This window comes from Wickerhamomyces ciferrii, contig 00012 (assembly GCF_000313485.1).
Source record: "Wickerhamomyces ciferrii WGS project CAIF00000000 data, strain NRRL Y-1031 F-60-10, contig 00012, whole genome shotgun sequence".
Taxonomy (NCBI): domain Eukaryota; kingdom Fungi; phylum Ascomycota; class Saccharomycetes; order Phaffomycetales; family Wickerhamomycetaceae; genus Hansenula; species Hansenula ciferrii.
The window spans coordinates 17,781-34,279 of record NW_011887728.1 but is presented as its reverse complement, the minus strand read 5'-3'; the positions used below and the strand labels follow the sequence as shown (position 1 = coordinate 34,279).

The 16,499-nt window shown below is 28.5% G+C and overlaps 5 protein-coding genes across 5 annotated transcripts; 1 reads left to right on the top strand and 4 right to left on the bottom strand.

The window, feature by feature from the left end:
- Positions 1 to 121: 121 nt before the first annotated feature.
- BN7_683 (uncharacterized protein) lies at positions 122 to 1,405 on the bottom strand (the record flags this gene model as incomplete). Its single annotated transcript, XM_011278684.1, has 1 exon — positions 122 to 1,405. One exon carries the CDS (start codon positions 1,403 to 1,405, stop codon positions 122 to 124), a length of 1,284 nt encoding a protein of 427 aa, XP_011276986.1.
- A 509-nt stretch (positions 1,406 to 1,914) lies between these two features.
- BN7_682 (Dicarboxylic amino acid permease) lies at positions 1,915 to 3,657 on the bottom strand (the record flags this gene model as incomplete). Its single annotated transcript, XM_011278683.1, has 1 exon — positions 1,915 to 3,657. One exon carries the CDS (start codon positions 3,655 to 3,657, stop codon positions 1,915 to 1,917), a length of 1,743 nt encoding a protein of 580 aa, XP_011276985.1.
- A 6,020-nt stretch (positions 3,658 to 9,677) lies between these two features.
- AGP1 (General amino acid permease) lies at positions 9,678 to 11,438 on the bottom strand (the record flags this gene model as incomplete). Its single annotated transcript, XM_011278682.1, has 1 exon — positions 9,678 to 11,438. One exon carries the CDS (start codon positions 11,436 to 11,438, stop codon positions 9,678 to 9,680), a length of 1,761 nt encoding a protein of 586 aa, XP_011276984.1.
- Positions 11,439 to 12,664: 1,226 nt separating this feature from the next.
- APL2 (Apl2p) lies at positions 12,665 to 14,727 on the bottom strand (the record flags this gene model as incomplete). Its single annotated transcript, XM_011278681.1, has 2 exons — positions 12,665 to 14,595; positions 14,679 to 14,727. 2 exons carry the CDS (start codon positions 14,725 to 14,727, stop codon positions 12,665 to 12,667), a joined length of 1,980 nt encoding a protein of 659 aa, XP_011276983.1.
- A 435-nt stretch (positions 14,728 to 15,162) lies between these two features.
- FOL3 (bifunctional folylpolyglutamate synthase/dihydrofolate synthase) lies at positions 15,163 to 16,473 on the top strand (the record flags this gene model as incomplete). Its single annotated transcript, XM_011278680.1, has 1 exon — positions 15,163 to 16,473. One exon carries the CDS (start codon positions 15,163 to 15,165, stop codon positions 16,471 to 16,473), a length of 1,311 nt encoding a protein of 436 aa, XP_011276982.1.
- Between the last annotated feature and the right edge of the window lie 26 nt (positions 16,474 to 16,499).

Below are 16,499 nucleotides of genomic sequence, written 5' to 3'. Positions count from 1 at the left end.
AAATATGTATCAGACAACTTCAATCCTAGAATACAAATGCACAACAAAAAAATAAAATAAAAACACAAAACAGTACAACGTCTGGGAAACAATACTTTTAAATAGTATATGGCTTTGGTGCTTATCCACCAATAACGTTTTCATCAACATGATATGCAACATAATTTGGCATACCCCAACAATGATATCCTATAATATTAGCTTGGTAGCAAAGCCCTTCAGTTTCAATACCATCATAACCTTCTCTATCCCAAGTAGTTCCAATAATATAATTTGTTGGGAACATTATACCTTGTTTAAAAATTTCACTTTTGAGGAATAATACAGCACCACCTACAGAATCTAATTCTACTATGAATGATTCTTCACCTTTATGATTATATTCTTGAGTTTTATGAGCTAAATCATGCATATGATCTGCCTGGTCAGGTTTTGGAACAAATACAAAATTTGGATCTTTATCTAATAAATCTTCTTGTTCTTTTGTTGGTTTTATTCTTGTACCTCTCCATGAATTAAAATCATAATTTTCTATAGTTGTTCCTTTGGCAATACGCGGTACTATAACATCTTTATCCGTGTTAAGGAAAGTTTTAATCATGTCTGTTGGAACTTTAACCATATCACTATCTAAAAATAATGTATATGCTTCATCTTCAATTGCATTATTTACCAAGAAATTTCTTGATTTTGAAATTGTTCTTCTACGTTCTTTTTGAACGTTATCAGCATGACGTTGATCTCTTGATAATTGAGCACCAACTTTTTCAATATATTCAGCATGAATAACAATAATTTTGGAAAAAGAATCTTCAGATTCAAATTTATTAAGATAATTTATTATATTATCATATTCTTCCTTTTTACCAATTAGTAAACCTAAAGTAGCTCTATTCCAATCATATTTCATTGAATGTATCACGTCAAGATAATCTGCAAATGATCTTGTTGGTCCATAAGATTCACCATGACCAATAACACTTAATACAATTAAATCATTGATTGAAGTATCAAATCCAGTTTTCAAATATGTAACTTTTTGATAACTTGGTGATTCTTTAATGAAATTCCATTTTTTATATTGAGAATTTACAACTTCATAACGAGTTCCTTCACTCAATATGTTTAATTGGTTAACTTTATCTTGATTTATTGATAATTGTTTTGTACTTTCAACCAATTTTTCTTCATTTAATTTCAATTTAGAGATTAGGAATTTTTCATTGATTCTAAGATCATTAATATCTTTCTCTAATTGTAAAGAATTCTGTTGATTAGTTTGATATCTATTCAATAAATCATCTCTTTCAATAACTTCTTGATCTCTAAATTCCTTAAACTTGAAGATTGAAAACCCCAATATCAGTAGCAGAGACGCCACAAGTATTCTATAGGAGTAACGCATAAGCATCATATGTCACAAAGAAATCCTCACTGTCTTGTGATCTTGAGAGAGTTGAACTCAAAAAAAATTCTTGTTAATATTTTGAAAACATTTCCCAAATGTCAACACGACCTTTTTTTTTTTTTNTTTTTTTTGGATCGGATTTAATTAATTTTTTAGTTTTTCCTTCTGAGAGTCTGACACATGGCTGGAAAAGTTGAGATCTGCGTAACTTATCAAACACAGACAGCAGGCTGTGTGGTAGTTAGGCAGAGCTTAGACAGAGCTTAGACAGAGCTTAGACAGACACTTAAACAAGAACTGAATTTTATCATAGCTGTTTATTGAAGAATCCATTGATCTAGTATGACCAGGTTATCCTTTCCCTTTTAAGTTCTGATTGACTGGCTGGCTGTCCAGGTCCCGTCGTGACTCGTAAATATTCGGTGAGTGGAAGGGATGAGAATCTGAGATTTGAAGCTACGGTACTGCAGGAAAGTCGGTGAACTATATTAATTAATCAATAAATATCAGAACAACCAGGCTACAAACTTATCATAAAACCAATCTTTATCCTTCTTCCCACTCTTCAGTCTTTCTTGACGCTCAGCTTCTTCTATTTTCCCAGCTTCTTCCTCTTCATCTATAATATTTTTCAATGTATATAGATCAACTTGTTCAGGTCTATGAATCTTGGTTCTTTTCATAAATTTATAACCAAGATATGCAATCAGATAAACAGGAATACCAATGTACCCAGTTATAAAACTCTTATAATTAAATCCATTAATGAAAGCTGTGAAGTTCTTTATAAACATAACAACAATACACCAAAATAATGCAATATATGTACCATATGGATGAAATGGAGCTGAATATGCTAATGAACTCTTTGAAATTCCTTGAGCTTTTAATGCTTTTGAAAATCCAATATGAGTAATTAATATTGACATCCAAGTTAATAATCCAAAAACTGAACTAACATTAACTAAATATCCGAAAACTTGTTGTGAAGATTCAGAAATTGACATAAATCCTAAGAAACAAAATATAGTACATATACCCAATGAATAAAAAGGTATACCATATTTACTTGTTTTAGCAAATATTTTTGGTGCATTACCATTACATGCTAATCCATAAAGAGTTCTTGATGCAATATATAAATCTGAATTTGCTGCACTAAAGATAAATATCAAAAGACATGCATTTATAACATGATCTAATTTCCCAATTGAAGCATTCTTTATAGCAACAACAAAAGGTGAAGCATTTGCTGATGTAGAAGCTTTTGATGCATCAATCAATAAAGGATCATTATATGGAACACACATTCCTAATAAAATAACTCCAATGATATAAAACACAACAATTCGATAAAATGTTAACCTAATAGCTTTTGGAACTGATTTTCTTGGATTTGAAGCTTCTGCAACAGTAACGCCAATTAATTCTGTACCTGAATAAGCAAAAACTGCAGTGACAAGGACATTAACAAATGAAACGAATTTTGCCTTATCTTCACCTCCAATACCTTTAAAAGTTTTAAAAGCACCTGGTTCATTCCAATACCTAAATCCTAAACGATCATGAGTTGGACCACCTCCAAGCATTATAATAAACATTAAAATTAAAAGTCCTAGAAGAATAAAGATTTTAATTGATGATAACCAAAATTCAAATTCTCCAAATATTTTAACACCAAATATATTAACTAATAATATCAAAATTGTAATGATTGTAATCCATACCCCTGGATTCACAGTATCCCTTTTAATCCAATATTGAATAACAAGAGCCCCCGCTGTAATTTGATTAGGAGTTCCTATTAAATACTTGATCAAATAACACCAACCAACTGCAAAACCTAATGCTGGATCAACATACCTTTCAGCATATCCATTAAAACCTGAAGGTGATGGAATATAAGTTGCAATTTCCCCCAAACAACACATAACTTGATACACAATTAAACCAACAAATGTATACCCAATAAATAAAGGAGCAGGACCTGAAGAAGATAAAGCAGAACCTGAACCAATTAATAAACCGGTACCAATAGCACCACCAATTGCAATCATGGAAATATGACGTGCTTGAAGATGTTTCTTTAAACGATTTCCTTCTTTAATACCAACTTCATCTTTTAATTTTTCTAATTCACCAGTTCCATAATCACCTAATTCTTGGATGTATAGACCATCTTCTAATGTAGATTTTTCAATATCTGTATTAAACACTAAAGTTGAAGATTTTTCATTTATGGTATTCATTATTGACAAATCTTAGCGCCAATGGCTTACTTTAAATTATCCACTTGTAATCATAACTTTATTGAAAATGTAATTTGAATATATTTCCTTTCTTTATATAATTTTCAGATGAACTTTCCTGGACCCTGGTTATTATGATTGTATCTTTGATACCAAATACTAAACGTATAAACATGATGGATAGGTATTTTGAAAGATCCCCCTAATGTTGTTATCAGTTATGCACTGATAAATATGGAAATAATGACAAGGAAAGATATGAATTGAAACTTATCACCAAGCATCACATATACTTATCTTAAATCTAACAAAAATTGAATCTGTATTTAGATCTAGGACCGGATTTTTGAAACATTAAATTAGTTTATTTCCTATTCAAGATACATAACCGGGACTTAAACAGTGCTAACTTCTAAGGTTGTTGAGAAACATCGTGTACTAGTGGTCGACTAGGTGTGTAAGAAAGCCTTCAAGAGGTTGGACAATTAAAAGAGGAGCTGGCTGGCGTATCTATTATATTCATGTATTCGATATTTTATAAATATTTCTTTACTATAGTAATATTAATATCTCTAGAATCAAGTCTAGAATTACACTCCAGTATATCAATGAGCTCTAGAAAATAAAGCTGATACAATTTGCGCTATATAACCTCATTTAATATTAGTTAAATCCAACTATTTATAGCTGATATTATTGTGACGTATTGCATTTAATTTATGATATATAGAAATTTTTTTGCCGCTGAACTAACAAATTAACAAATTAATATTTAAATTTTATAACTTAAAGTGATTTGTGATCTTTTAAAATTTGGATTAACGACGACGTGTAAATTGATTGCAGCTAGATGATATACTTGTGTGATATAATATCATGTGCAGTAATATTTGATGGATTGTATTAGTATTTTAATGATCAGCAGCAGCTTATATATTAATTTTTATAACTAACAAAATATATAATTTGGATCCTTGTTTTTTTTTTGATCTGATATATGATCAATTATCAGGAAATTAGAATTATAGATATTATGTTAACATTAATATATGCATGAATTGATCATTTTAATTTGAAGTTAATTGATTTCAATTAAATGATTGACATTCATATAGATCCTTTATTTGTTTTTTTTGGGTTTATTGTAGATAATTGAATACAGCGCTTAAATTTATTTAACTATTAGTTCTACTAGTTCTACATTCTATAACTTTCATTTCAATTAAAATCAAAAAGGCATGTATATAATGAACAGTTGTAACAATTTCGAAATGAACTTAATATCAATCCATGACCAGAAAAAATCATACATTGAATCGAAATAATTGTCATATATATTTATATATATAATATGGAGGAAAAATGTTGATCAGCTCAGCTTCAAATCTTGTCTCTTCGAGTATGATTAGATCTGAATCAACAGCAGTGGTTTCTAATTCTTCAGATTCATAATCTTCTAATTGTGTGAATTTAGATCTTTCAATGTCTGGCGAATTGAACACTAAAGTCAAAAAAAGTTGATGTAAACATAACATTACAATTAAATAGTGCCTTTGATTTTTCCATCAATGTTATTCATTATTGATAAAACTGATCCACTTTTATGGCCTAATTAAATCATAATTTCATAAGGTATGATAATGGTAGGCTTGTCCCCACTCTTTATACAATTTCAAATTATCAACTTTTTTAAACCACTAGATTGACTACTATGATTATAAATCTTCCAGTCCTATTCACATAGATCCATTGTGAAAGTGTCAGTTTGATGTCCTTATCAGTCATACATGGTTAGATTTATCGATAATGTTGACAAGAAAAGATATGAAGTAAGACTTAATTTAATCACTAATCACTAATTGTACATATTAATTATTTGCCTATCGTCGTAATGGATTCTGGAAGCTGTATTAAGATCTAGACAACACCAAGCTCAGTGATTGTCGTCGTTAGTTGTTATATCCTTTTTCTTTTGCGGAATATAATCAATTTGAATCTGTTTAAGGTTCATCGATAACAGTTAGAGCTCAACTTCTAAAACAAAAGTGATTCCAATTTATTATAATTCCCAGCTCTTATGATTATATAAGCACATCATTTGTATGAATACATTTAAATTTCTTTAACTATTACATATCCTTTGAAATGAAGTATGTAGAGAATAAATTAAAAGGAGCAAAATTGTGACTTCAATCTATTGTATAAGGAAATAAAATTCAATGTTTAATTTCTAATTATTGAGAAACTTAAACCCCACCTTAATTATTCGTTATGTATGTACTATGTACTACAGCTTATAGTATATTGTTGGTTTGCCCGTTCTCGATGACAGATATAATTATTTCCGAGGGTCGATGAAACTGATTTTAATTAACCCTAGTGCCACAATTTACGCTGGCTCAGTTTACCTGGGGTTATGTTTAATCACCATTTATATATAAAGTTTACAGGAGACGTCGAATTATGCATACTTGAACTTCAAAGTTCAAACTTTGATACTCTTGATTAAATATGTTTTTGTGTTTTTGCGAACGGTTAAATTAAATTCATTTTTGACCCTCGGATTTGGTTTTCGAAATTTGATACCCAAAACCAAATATATATTAAAAGTTTACAGGAGAAGCCATCTTATGCATACTTAAACTCTAAAGCTCGAACTTTTATGCACTTATCGAACTTATTATCATCCATCGGAAATGTGTTTTTGTGTTTTTGTGAACGGTTATAAACTAAATTAATTTTCGACCCTCGGATTTCGTTATTAATACACAAAATTAAAGTATAAATTATAACACTCAAGAAATCAAAGTCTAGCTAGAAGACTAGTCTCTAATTAGAGTTCATATACTGTAAGTTCTGTAGCGGTACCGGCTAGTTCCTAGTATTTCTAAATATTAATGTTTGAAAGTCACTTCAATAATAAACCCTAATCCGAGGGTTGATTATATAATAATTTCTATAAATCAATGATTTCTTTAACTAATAATATCTCTTAAACTAATATATCTGTAAAGTTATATTACAACTTCTTCATAGATAATAATGAGCTTCTAGGTATCATGTGAATGTAATATAAACATGTTTTTTTTAGACATTTTTTTTTTGAAAATTGAATAGACACCTTCTTAATAATTTTTTAACTGCAAATTCACAAAAGTTCAAAAATGTCAAAATTTCAAAATGCGTTTTAAGCTAATTTAAGAGCATATTCACTACAAGAGCAATTCAAAGAATTAACATGAAATATTATATTATAACGTTATAGCTTCAGTTCACTGCTTAAATCCAATCATTTTAATTATTTTGACACATTTTATGAATTGATAAGGGACACACCACTATATTAAACTTATTCATGTTTGTGGTCGTTTTATTTTAAAAACATTTTAACCGCTGAAAACAAAACGTAATATAAATTCATGAAAATCCCTTTAATAATTTGTATTTTGAATATTTTTCATAAAAACCGGCAAGAATTTGTAAAAACTACCATTTGAACTTTACTTGATCCATATTTTGGAGAATATAATAAGACCTTTAATAAAGATTCTTCCTGAGTATATTGACAGTTCATCGTCTCTTGATTTCAATTGGGCGGTAATGTCAAACAACAAAATCTCATTGTTTCAGTTCAATAATAACAATGATGGTTATATTAAACTAGTTAACATAATTAATATATGTATGAATTGATCATTCTAGTTTGAAGTTAATTAATTCCAATTGAATGGTTGATATTCATATGAATTCTTTAATTATTTCCTTCAGTTTATTGTAGATTGTAGGTATTTGATACAGCGCTTAATTAGATCTACACGTTCACAATATCATCAATAACAGCTTGACTAAAAAATTGTGTATTGAACAGATGTAATGATTTCGAAATGAACTTTATCAATCCATAAACAGGAAAACCATACTCCATATCAAATTTATAAGCTATTCAAATCTTCAAGCTTTTTCTCTTCAAGTATGATCAAAATGCAAAATATGCCATCTGATCACCCTTCATGTTGTGATACCTGAGTTTTGAATGATTAAATTTAGAACAAATGGTAGAAGATGACATTGTCGACATAAGAACTTTCAATATCAGAACTGACATGGAACAATGAGATTCGTGAACAACGAGGTGATTCCTCTAAACGTCCCTCTTGAGAAAAAAGTTGGATATCTAGTCCTTATATAGAATTTTAGACATCTATAGTTAATATGATACACAATTGATATACACTACGCATATGTTTTTAAAGTCTTTCATTGCATTCCTAATCGGGATATAACAATGAATTCTTAATCAAAACCCAAGTAACATCATCTTAACTCATGATTAATTGTTTGGTTATTCACAAGATATGTCAATAATTCAATAAACTAGATCAAAGATATACATATTTATGATATATATGATAGCAAAAATAAATCAAATAATTGGCGTACAGTTTTCTGCGTCTAATTTTGTATGATTAAAACTAGTTTAGACCATTGTAATTTTTAATGGATAATGTACACTCCATATCATTGTAATGTCCATATTGAGAATCCAGTCATCATCTTTTGAGCTACTATGATAATTCAATATAGTATTGTCATTGTTAATTGAAATATCAATGGCTTAATTTAAACCAGTTATAGACTTATCTATATCGAAGAAGTCAAATCCGTTTATTTTATAGGTTGATTCTTTAATAAAGATAATTGAAATCAACGTTATAATAATGAATATAATGATCACAAGTGAAGTAAATGTAGTAGCGTATTATCACAAATTGTTTAAGCGATCACTGTATCGAAATGTCTAGTATAAATAGAGCTGTGATTTCTTTTAAATACTTTTAGAATTTAGCCCCCCCTGAAATCAGGAAAAATTTAAAAGTATATAAAGAGGGAAAAAGTAAAATCTAAACACTCCTCCCTTTGTAATTAATTGATATTTTGATCCATATACCAATAAATTCTTGAAAATTAAAATCTGGATGAACTAACTTTTAAAGTTCATCTGATTTATAATATTTAAATATTTGGAAATACTTTTTCTTAATTGCATTAAGTTTGCTTATTCTTGATACCATTCACCAAATAACAGATTTGAATGAAACAACAAAGGAGTAATTATAGAACATCAATAAGTCTACTAAATAGATTTAAAAAGTTGTTGTTGAATTGTTTCTCAAATTATCAATTGTATCATGACATTCAGATATCAGGAGCTACAAATTAGCTACCATCAATATACGTATGAATTGATCATTTTAATTTGATGTTTATTAAGCTCAATTAAATGGTTGGTATTCATATAGATTCTTTAATTATTCTTCAAGATGGTTTGTAGATTATTTAACACAGCGCTTAATCATTTAACTATTAGTCTGTACTGGCTATACAACTCTACAATTTCAATTTCAAAAAAAAATGTATATTGAAACAGATGTAATGATTTCGAAATGAACTTTATCAATCCATAAACAGAAAAATCATACACTGAATCAAATTTAAGTGTTTATAAATAAATCTTGATCAACTATATTTCAATTGTTGTATTTTCAAGGATTAGTTATAAGAAAAGAAACAAGATAATGTGATAGTTAGTAGCTTCCAAATCGTTACACCAATGATCTAAAATAATTTTTATAAAACAATATTTGACCAAATTTTAAAACGTAGCATGTCGATTTGAACTCAAACTTTGTTATTGGGAACAATTATGACACAATAGAGGTAGTATATTCAACATAACATTCTTTAACATAATTATATTCATATAATTTATAGTTATTTTCTTCATCTTTTATATTTCAAAACATAGCAATTAACATCATTAAAATTAATGATCACAATAGAAGTTGCACGAAACAAAGCTTAAATAAAACCCCAAACATCAAACTTTATCAACCTTTTACTTACATTAAGCTTTACAAATTAATTAAAACACACTTAAAAAACAAATTTATTATATCATTAAAAACACATGAAATCTAAATATACAAGAAAAGCCAGCTTTACTAAAACAATAATGATCTTTAGAATAACCAACCAATAAAAGTTTCATAAAACCAATATAAATCTTTTTTACCATTTTTTAAACGTTCTTTACGTTCAGCTTCATCAATTTTACCTTGTTCTTCTTCTTCATCAATAAAATTTTTCAATGTAAATAAATCAACATCTTCAGGTCTATGAATTTTACCCTTTTTAATAATTTTATAACCAAAATAAGCAATAACATAAACTGGAATACCAATATATCCAGTAATAAAACTCTTGTAATTGAAACCATTAATAAATGCGGTAAAATTTTTAATAAAACAAACGACAATACACCAAAATAATGCAATATATGTACCCCAAGGTTGGAAAGGTGCAGTATAAGCTAATGTCTTTTTGGAGATCCCTTGGGCTTTCATAGCTCTTGTAAATCCAATATGTGTTAATAAAATAGAAATCCAAGTTAATAACCCAAAAATTGAAACAACATTAACAAAATGACTGAAAACTTCTTGTGATGATGAAGAAACAGCCATATAAGCCAAACCACAAAATGCAGTACAAACAGCTAATGCATATGATGGAATACCATATTTATTTGTTTTAGCAAATATTTTTGGTGCATTACCATTACATGCTAAACCATAAAGAGTTCTTGAACCAATGTATAAATCTGAATTAGCAGCACTGAAGATGAAAATTAATATACATCCATTAATAACATGATCTAATTTCCCAATTGATGCATTTCTAATAGCAACGACAAAAGGTGAAGCATTTGCAGATGTTGATGCTTTAGAGGCATTGATTAATAATGGATCATTATATGGAACACACATTCCTAATAATAAAACAGAACAAACGTAAAAAACAATAATACGATAAAATGTTAATTTAATTGCCTTTGGTACAGATTTTCTTGGATTTGCAGCTTCTGATATAGTAACACCAATTAATTCTGTCCCTGAGTAAGCAAAAACAGCAGTGACTAAGACATTAACAAATGAAACAAATTTTGCCTTGTCTTCACCTCCAATACCTTTAAATGGTTTGAAAGCACCTGGTTCATTCCAATATCTAAATCCTAAACGATCATGAGTTGGACCACCACCAAGCATTATAACAAATAATAAAATGATTAACCCCAAGACAATCAAAACTTTTAATGATGATAACCAAAATTCAAATTCACCAAAAATTTTAACACCAAATATATTAATTAACAATATAATTATAATGAATATTGTTATCCAAACACCTGGATTAACTTTATCTCGACTAACCCAATATTGTAAAACTAATGCACCCGCAGTAATTTGATTTGGTGTAACAATTAAATATTTAAATAAATAACACCAACCAACTGCAAACCCCAATGAAGGATCAGCATAACGTTCAGCATAACCATTGAACCCAGATGGAAGAGGGATATAAGTTGCAATTTCACCCAAACAACACATAACTTGATAAACAATTAATCCAACAAATGTATAACCAATAAATAATGGAGCAGGACCTGATGAAGATAAAGCAGACCCTGAACCGATAAGTAAACCAGTACCAATAGCACCACCAATTGCAATCATGGAAACATGACGAGCTTTTAAATGTTTCTTTAGACGATAACCTTCTTGAACACCCAAGACATTACTTTGAACAGGATCTAATTCACCATTTGAATATTCATTAATTTGATTTATTTGTTGATCATTTGAAAAACCATTTTTTTCAACATCATTATAATAAAAATCTTGTGATGTTTGTTGTGAAGATTTTTTATCTAATGAATTTGTCATTATGAATATTACCTATACTCTTAATAGATGAGTATATAGATGATAAATGATGGAATGTTTTGTATATTTATATTTATAACTGTTTAATCAAAGGGCAAATCCAAGAGAATAAAAGGCATCAAAAGGTGATCGCAATTAGATCCATTTAAGAAAGTGAAATAAGTACTTGATGGGATTTAATTCAAATTTGATAATCAATGATAAGAAATACGAAGACAATTTAAAGATAAGTGCATAAACAATAAACAGTGCAATTTATCAATAGATCAACAGTAATTTAGATAAAATAGACTATTCATATTGTTATCATCACTTCTTAAGGGTCCACTGGTACACTCATTGACACTCCACCGGTCCATCGTGTTTGTGTTTCCCTCTTTGATGATCTCTTTTTCTTACTGTTTACTGTTTTCATTTTTTCATTTTTCATGGTCATCTTATCAGCGCATTTGGACCAAAACCAGACTGGGGTTGTGATACTTGTGATGCCGTGTGTGATAAGAGTGCTAGGCAGAGTGTGGAAGAGCTAGGCAGAAGGGCTAGGCAGAAGGTGAGGCTACACACAGAGATTACAAAGGGTCTTTTAGGGTCCTTGAATCACCATCCCCTCTTATCGGGCTTCCGGTTCAAAGATTGGTGAACATTCAACTGTACAAGAAGTTCAAGAAGTCAAGAAGTGAAGAAGTCAAAAAGTAAAGAGTTAAGAAGGCTGAAGTATCAAGACATCAGGACATCAAAAGACTATTTGATTATAGCTTTGGAAGTATATAGATTATATGATATCAGATTGTATCATATGATTGTAATTGTAACACCCTGAATGACCAGTGACCACTGACTATACCCACTAACAACAAAGTACCATCAGCTTGTATCCAACATGACTCTGTCCATCCTTCTCTGACTTCTTCTCTCGACTAGTACCACTTTTTAGCCTTTTATACTTTTATTCGCCGTTGAGTATTATAATCTCGTATATTTAATGATGATGAATGACTATTGTAAGACGATGATTATACTGGCCAATTGTTATTATTCTCGTTTATGCAGGATTTACAAGATTTAGTTTAAACGTTGACAAGTTATTGTTATACTGTTATACTGTTGTGGGCTAGATTGATCTATTATGTATATTAAGTACCCACCCCAATTGATTATCATTGATCAATGATCTTCTACGATGATTTCCCAATTCATTTCATATATCTCTTGTATTAACTTTTAAATTAAAATAAATCTAATAAATCTTTTGATACACTATTATTTTGTTGTGTCTGTTGTTGTTGTTGAGGTTGGATACTTGAAGAACTAAATAAATCATTTAATTCATCCAATATATTAATTGATCCTCCATTTCCATCAATTTGATCTTCTGATGGAGTTGAAATACCTTCATCATCATCAAAATTTAATAAATTTTCTTCATTTTGTAAATTTAATTGAATATCTTTAATTTTTTTAATTTGTGTTGTCTTTTTAGTCTTTGATACACCTGTGGTAAAGAAAACTGAATTTAATGATGAAATTTCTTTTAATAAAAATTCTAATAATTCTGGTTGAAATTTTGGTATTGTATTATCAATCTTGTCTAATTTTAATAAAATTAATTTTTTCAACTCTTGGGAATCATTTAATGATAAAATTCTCCAATATAAATAAATTTGATCTCTAATTTCAATATTTTCAATTAAATCAACTTTATTAAAAATTTGTGCTAATAATGATTTTAATTCTCCAGTCTTGACATTTAATTTAACTAATGAATAAATTAATGATGATTGAATTTGTGAATCTAATTCTAAAAAATTTTCAACATATTCAGTTAATTTAATTTCATAATTTAAAACATTTTCAAATTCCCCTAAAATCCAAATATATGCTGCAATTGCTTCAGAATCAATTAATTGATCTTGAATTTGCACCAGTGTTGGAATAATTATTGATGATTGTTGTTTTGGATATGCTCTTAATATATCTCTTAATGTTATAGTAACTGTATCATATAATTCACGTTCATTAATTAATCCAATTAAAATTTCACTTGATTTTGTACCAAATTTGGAAATTTTAATACCAATTTGTCCAATTGCTCTAACTGCTCTTTTAACAAATTCAACATCAAATTCATAACCATATTCTTTTAATTCATTTAATATTAATCCTCCATTTGTTTCATTTGCTAATCTTACAATAATTTCAATTTTTTCTAATTTTAAATATAATGGATCATTATATCTAACAAAGAAAACTTTAAAATAATTTGTTAAAATATTTGGATATTTTTCAATTATAATTCTAATATTTCTTAATGTAACAAATTGAACTTCTGGTGGTGTTGAAACTAATGAAACTAATGGTGATGATAATTTTTTCAATATTGTTTCATATTCTTCCAAATTAACAGATTTAATTTTTTCAACATTTACTATAATAACTTTAACTGCAGATAATACAACTGATGGATTTGAATGTTGTAATTGTGGGATAACTCTTTCAATTATATGACTTGATTCATTACCATCTTCAGTTTCATAATCACTTAATGCAGTTAATATAGTAATTCTCCCCCATTCTGTACATTCATTTAATGCCATTAAAAATCTTTTTAAAACTTCTTTAGTAATTTTCAACACTTGTAAATCAGGTTCAGATTCATGAATTTCTGCTAATGCACTAATTGAATTTGCCACAACCATTGGATTTGAATCTTCAACTAATTTTTTCAATTTATCTAAAAATCCATTTTCAATACAAATTTCTTTATTTAAATCAAATAATTTTGCAACACAAATTGCTGCAGTTTTACGAACATAAGGATTTTCATCTTGTAAAGTTCTATTTAATGGAATTTCCATATAATCAACAATCTTATCAACTCTAATACATCCCATTGTTCTTATAGCTAATGCTCTAACCAAAGGATTTGGATCCTCGGTATCTTGGACAAATGTGTTAACAGCTAATATACATAATTCTGGATTTGTTTTAGCATAATTCATTAAATATAAATAAACTAATTTTTTTTGTTTTAAATCATGAGTTGCAATGTTTTTTAAAACATCTGGAAATAATGCTGAAACATCTTTACCAACAGTCATTGCTGCAATGACTTGTTTGATGGAATCTTTTCTTTCAGATGCATATTGTGATACTAAACCTGCTCTTAATTCATATGTTTCACCTATATCCAAATTTGTTAGTACCCTATTATAATAAACAAAGATTATCCGAATCACATACCTTTTCTTGGTGCTTGAAAGATCTTTTTGATCTTCTTTTCTAATGACATTTTGATTGTTTGCTTCCCTCTATAATTGAATCTTTATATCTTAAATTACGTGTTGATGTTTTTAAATCTTATTGACAGGTGGAATGAAACGTGAACAACACCAAACAATACCGTGATAATAACCTCTATTCTCTCAATCAACAGTAATAGACCAAAAGCACAAGAAACCTCTTTACCTTCCTAGACTGAACCTAACCTGTGGTATCAAAACTCCCTTTCTGATTGAATTGATCTTGTATGTTTTCTAACCGTTTACTTTCAATTTCTCGATTTGATTCAAAAGATTCCAAAATATCCACTTCAACAAAAACAAAAACAAAAAAAAAACACTGTCAAAATAGCGCGTGTCAATGTTAACTATGGTGGAAATTTACCATGTAATAAAACTTGAACAATACTACAACTTCAATCAAATCTTCAAAGATTTAAACAATCATGCCAATTGAATTAGGACTAAACAAGATCTCTTCCCTGCTCACAAAGCTAGGGAATCCACAATTGAAATCAAACTTCATCCATATCGCAGGTACCAATGGGAAAGGTTCAGTTTGTGCATATTTATCTTCAATATTAGTTTCAAATACAATTAATAATTTCAAAATTGGTAAATTTACATCACCACATTTATTAGATCGTAATGATTGTATCACATTAGATAATGTTCCAGTTCCAATGGATAAATTTTTGGAAATTGAAAAACAAATCTTGGAAATAAATTCAAAATTTCAAATAGGTGCTACAGAATTTGAAATATTAACTGCAATTGCTTTCCAAGTTTTCAAATTGGAAAAAGTTGATTTAGCTGTTTTAGAAGTTGGACTTGGTGGAAGATTAGATTCAACAAATATTGTTTCAAATGCTGATATTGATGATGATCTAAAAATCATTAAAAAGGGGGTATTAATAACTGGTATAACTAAAATTGGTATGGATCATGAAAATATCTTGGGTTCAACTTTAAAAGAAATTGCTAATGAAAAAGCTGGAATTATTAAAGCTTTAACACCGAATGTCATAGATGGAACAAATCATAAAGATGTATTAGAAGTAATACGGGATAAATGTGATGAATTTGAAACTCGTTCTTTTGAAGTAAATCCTAAATCAAATGAAATTCAAACAAATTGGGGTATTATTGATAGAAATATTTCACCATTACAAGGTGATTATCAATTACAAAATTTATCAATATCTTTAAAAATCTTAGATTTATTATTCCCATTCTTATACAAAAATTATCCAAATTTTTTACAATTTAATCATGAAAATATAATAAAAGGTATCAAGAATGTTCAATGGGCTGGAAGATTACAAACAATTTATTTACAATATACACCAAAAGAACATCCTGTTAGAGTGTTACTAGATGGTGCACATAATGGTCAATCTGCGGAACAATTAGGTGCATTCTTAGATTCAAAATATGGTAAAGATTCATCTAAAACTTTTATTATTGCAGTTACAAAAGGTAAAGATTTAAAATCATTATCATGTCCATTAATTAAACCACAAGATAAAGTTATATTTACAAAATTTGGTCCCGTGGATCAAATGCCATGGATACAGGCAAATGATCCAAATAATCTAAAAGAACAAATTTCTGATATTACTCAAAATGTTATTATTGAACCTGAAATTGCTAAAACTTTTAAACATGCTGAACCTGGGAATGAAATTGTTGTTTGTGGTAGTTTATATTTAGTTGCTGAAGTTTTAAGATTACATAGAGGGGATTTCAACAAATAAATAATATGATTCGAATTGGTTATACA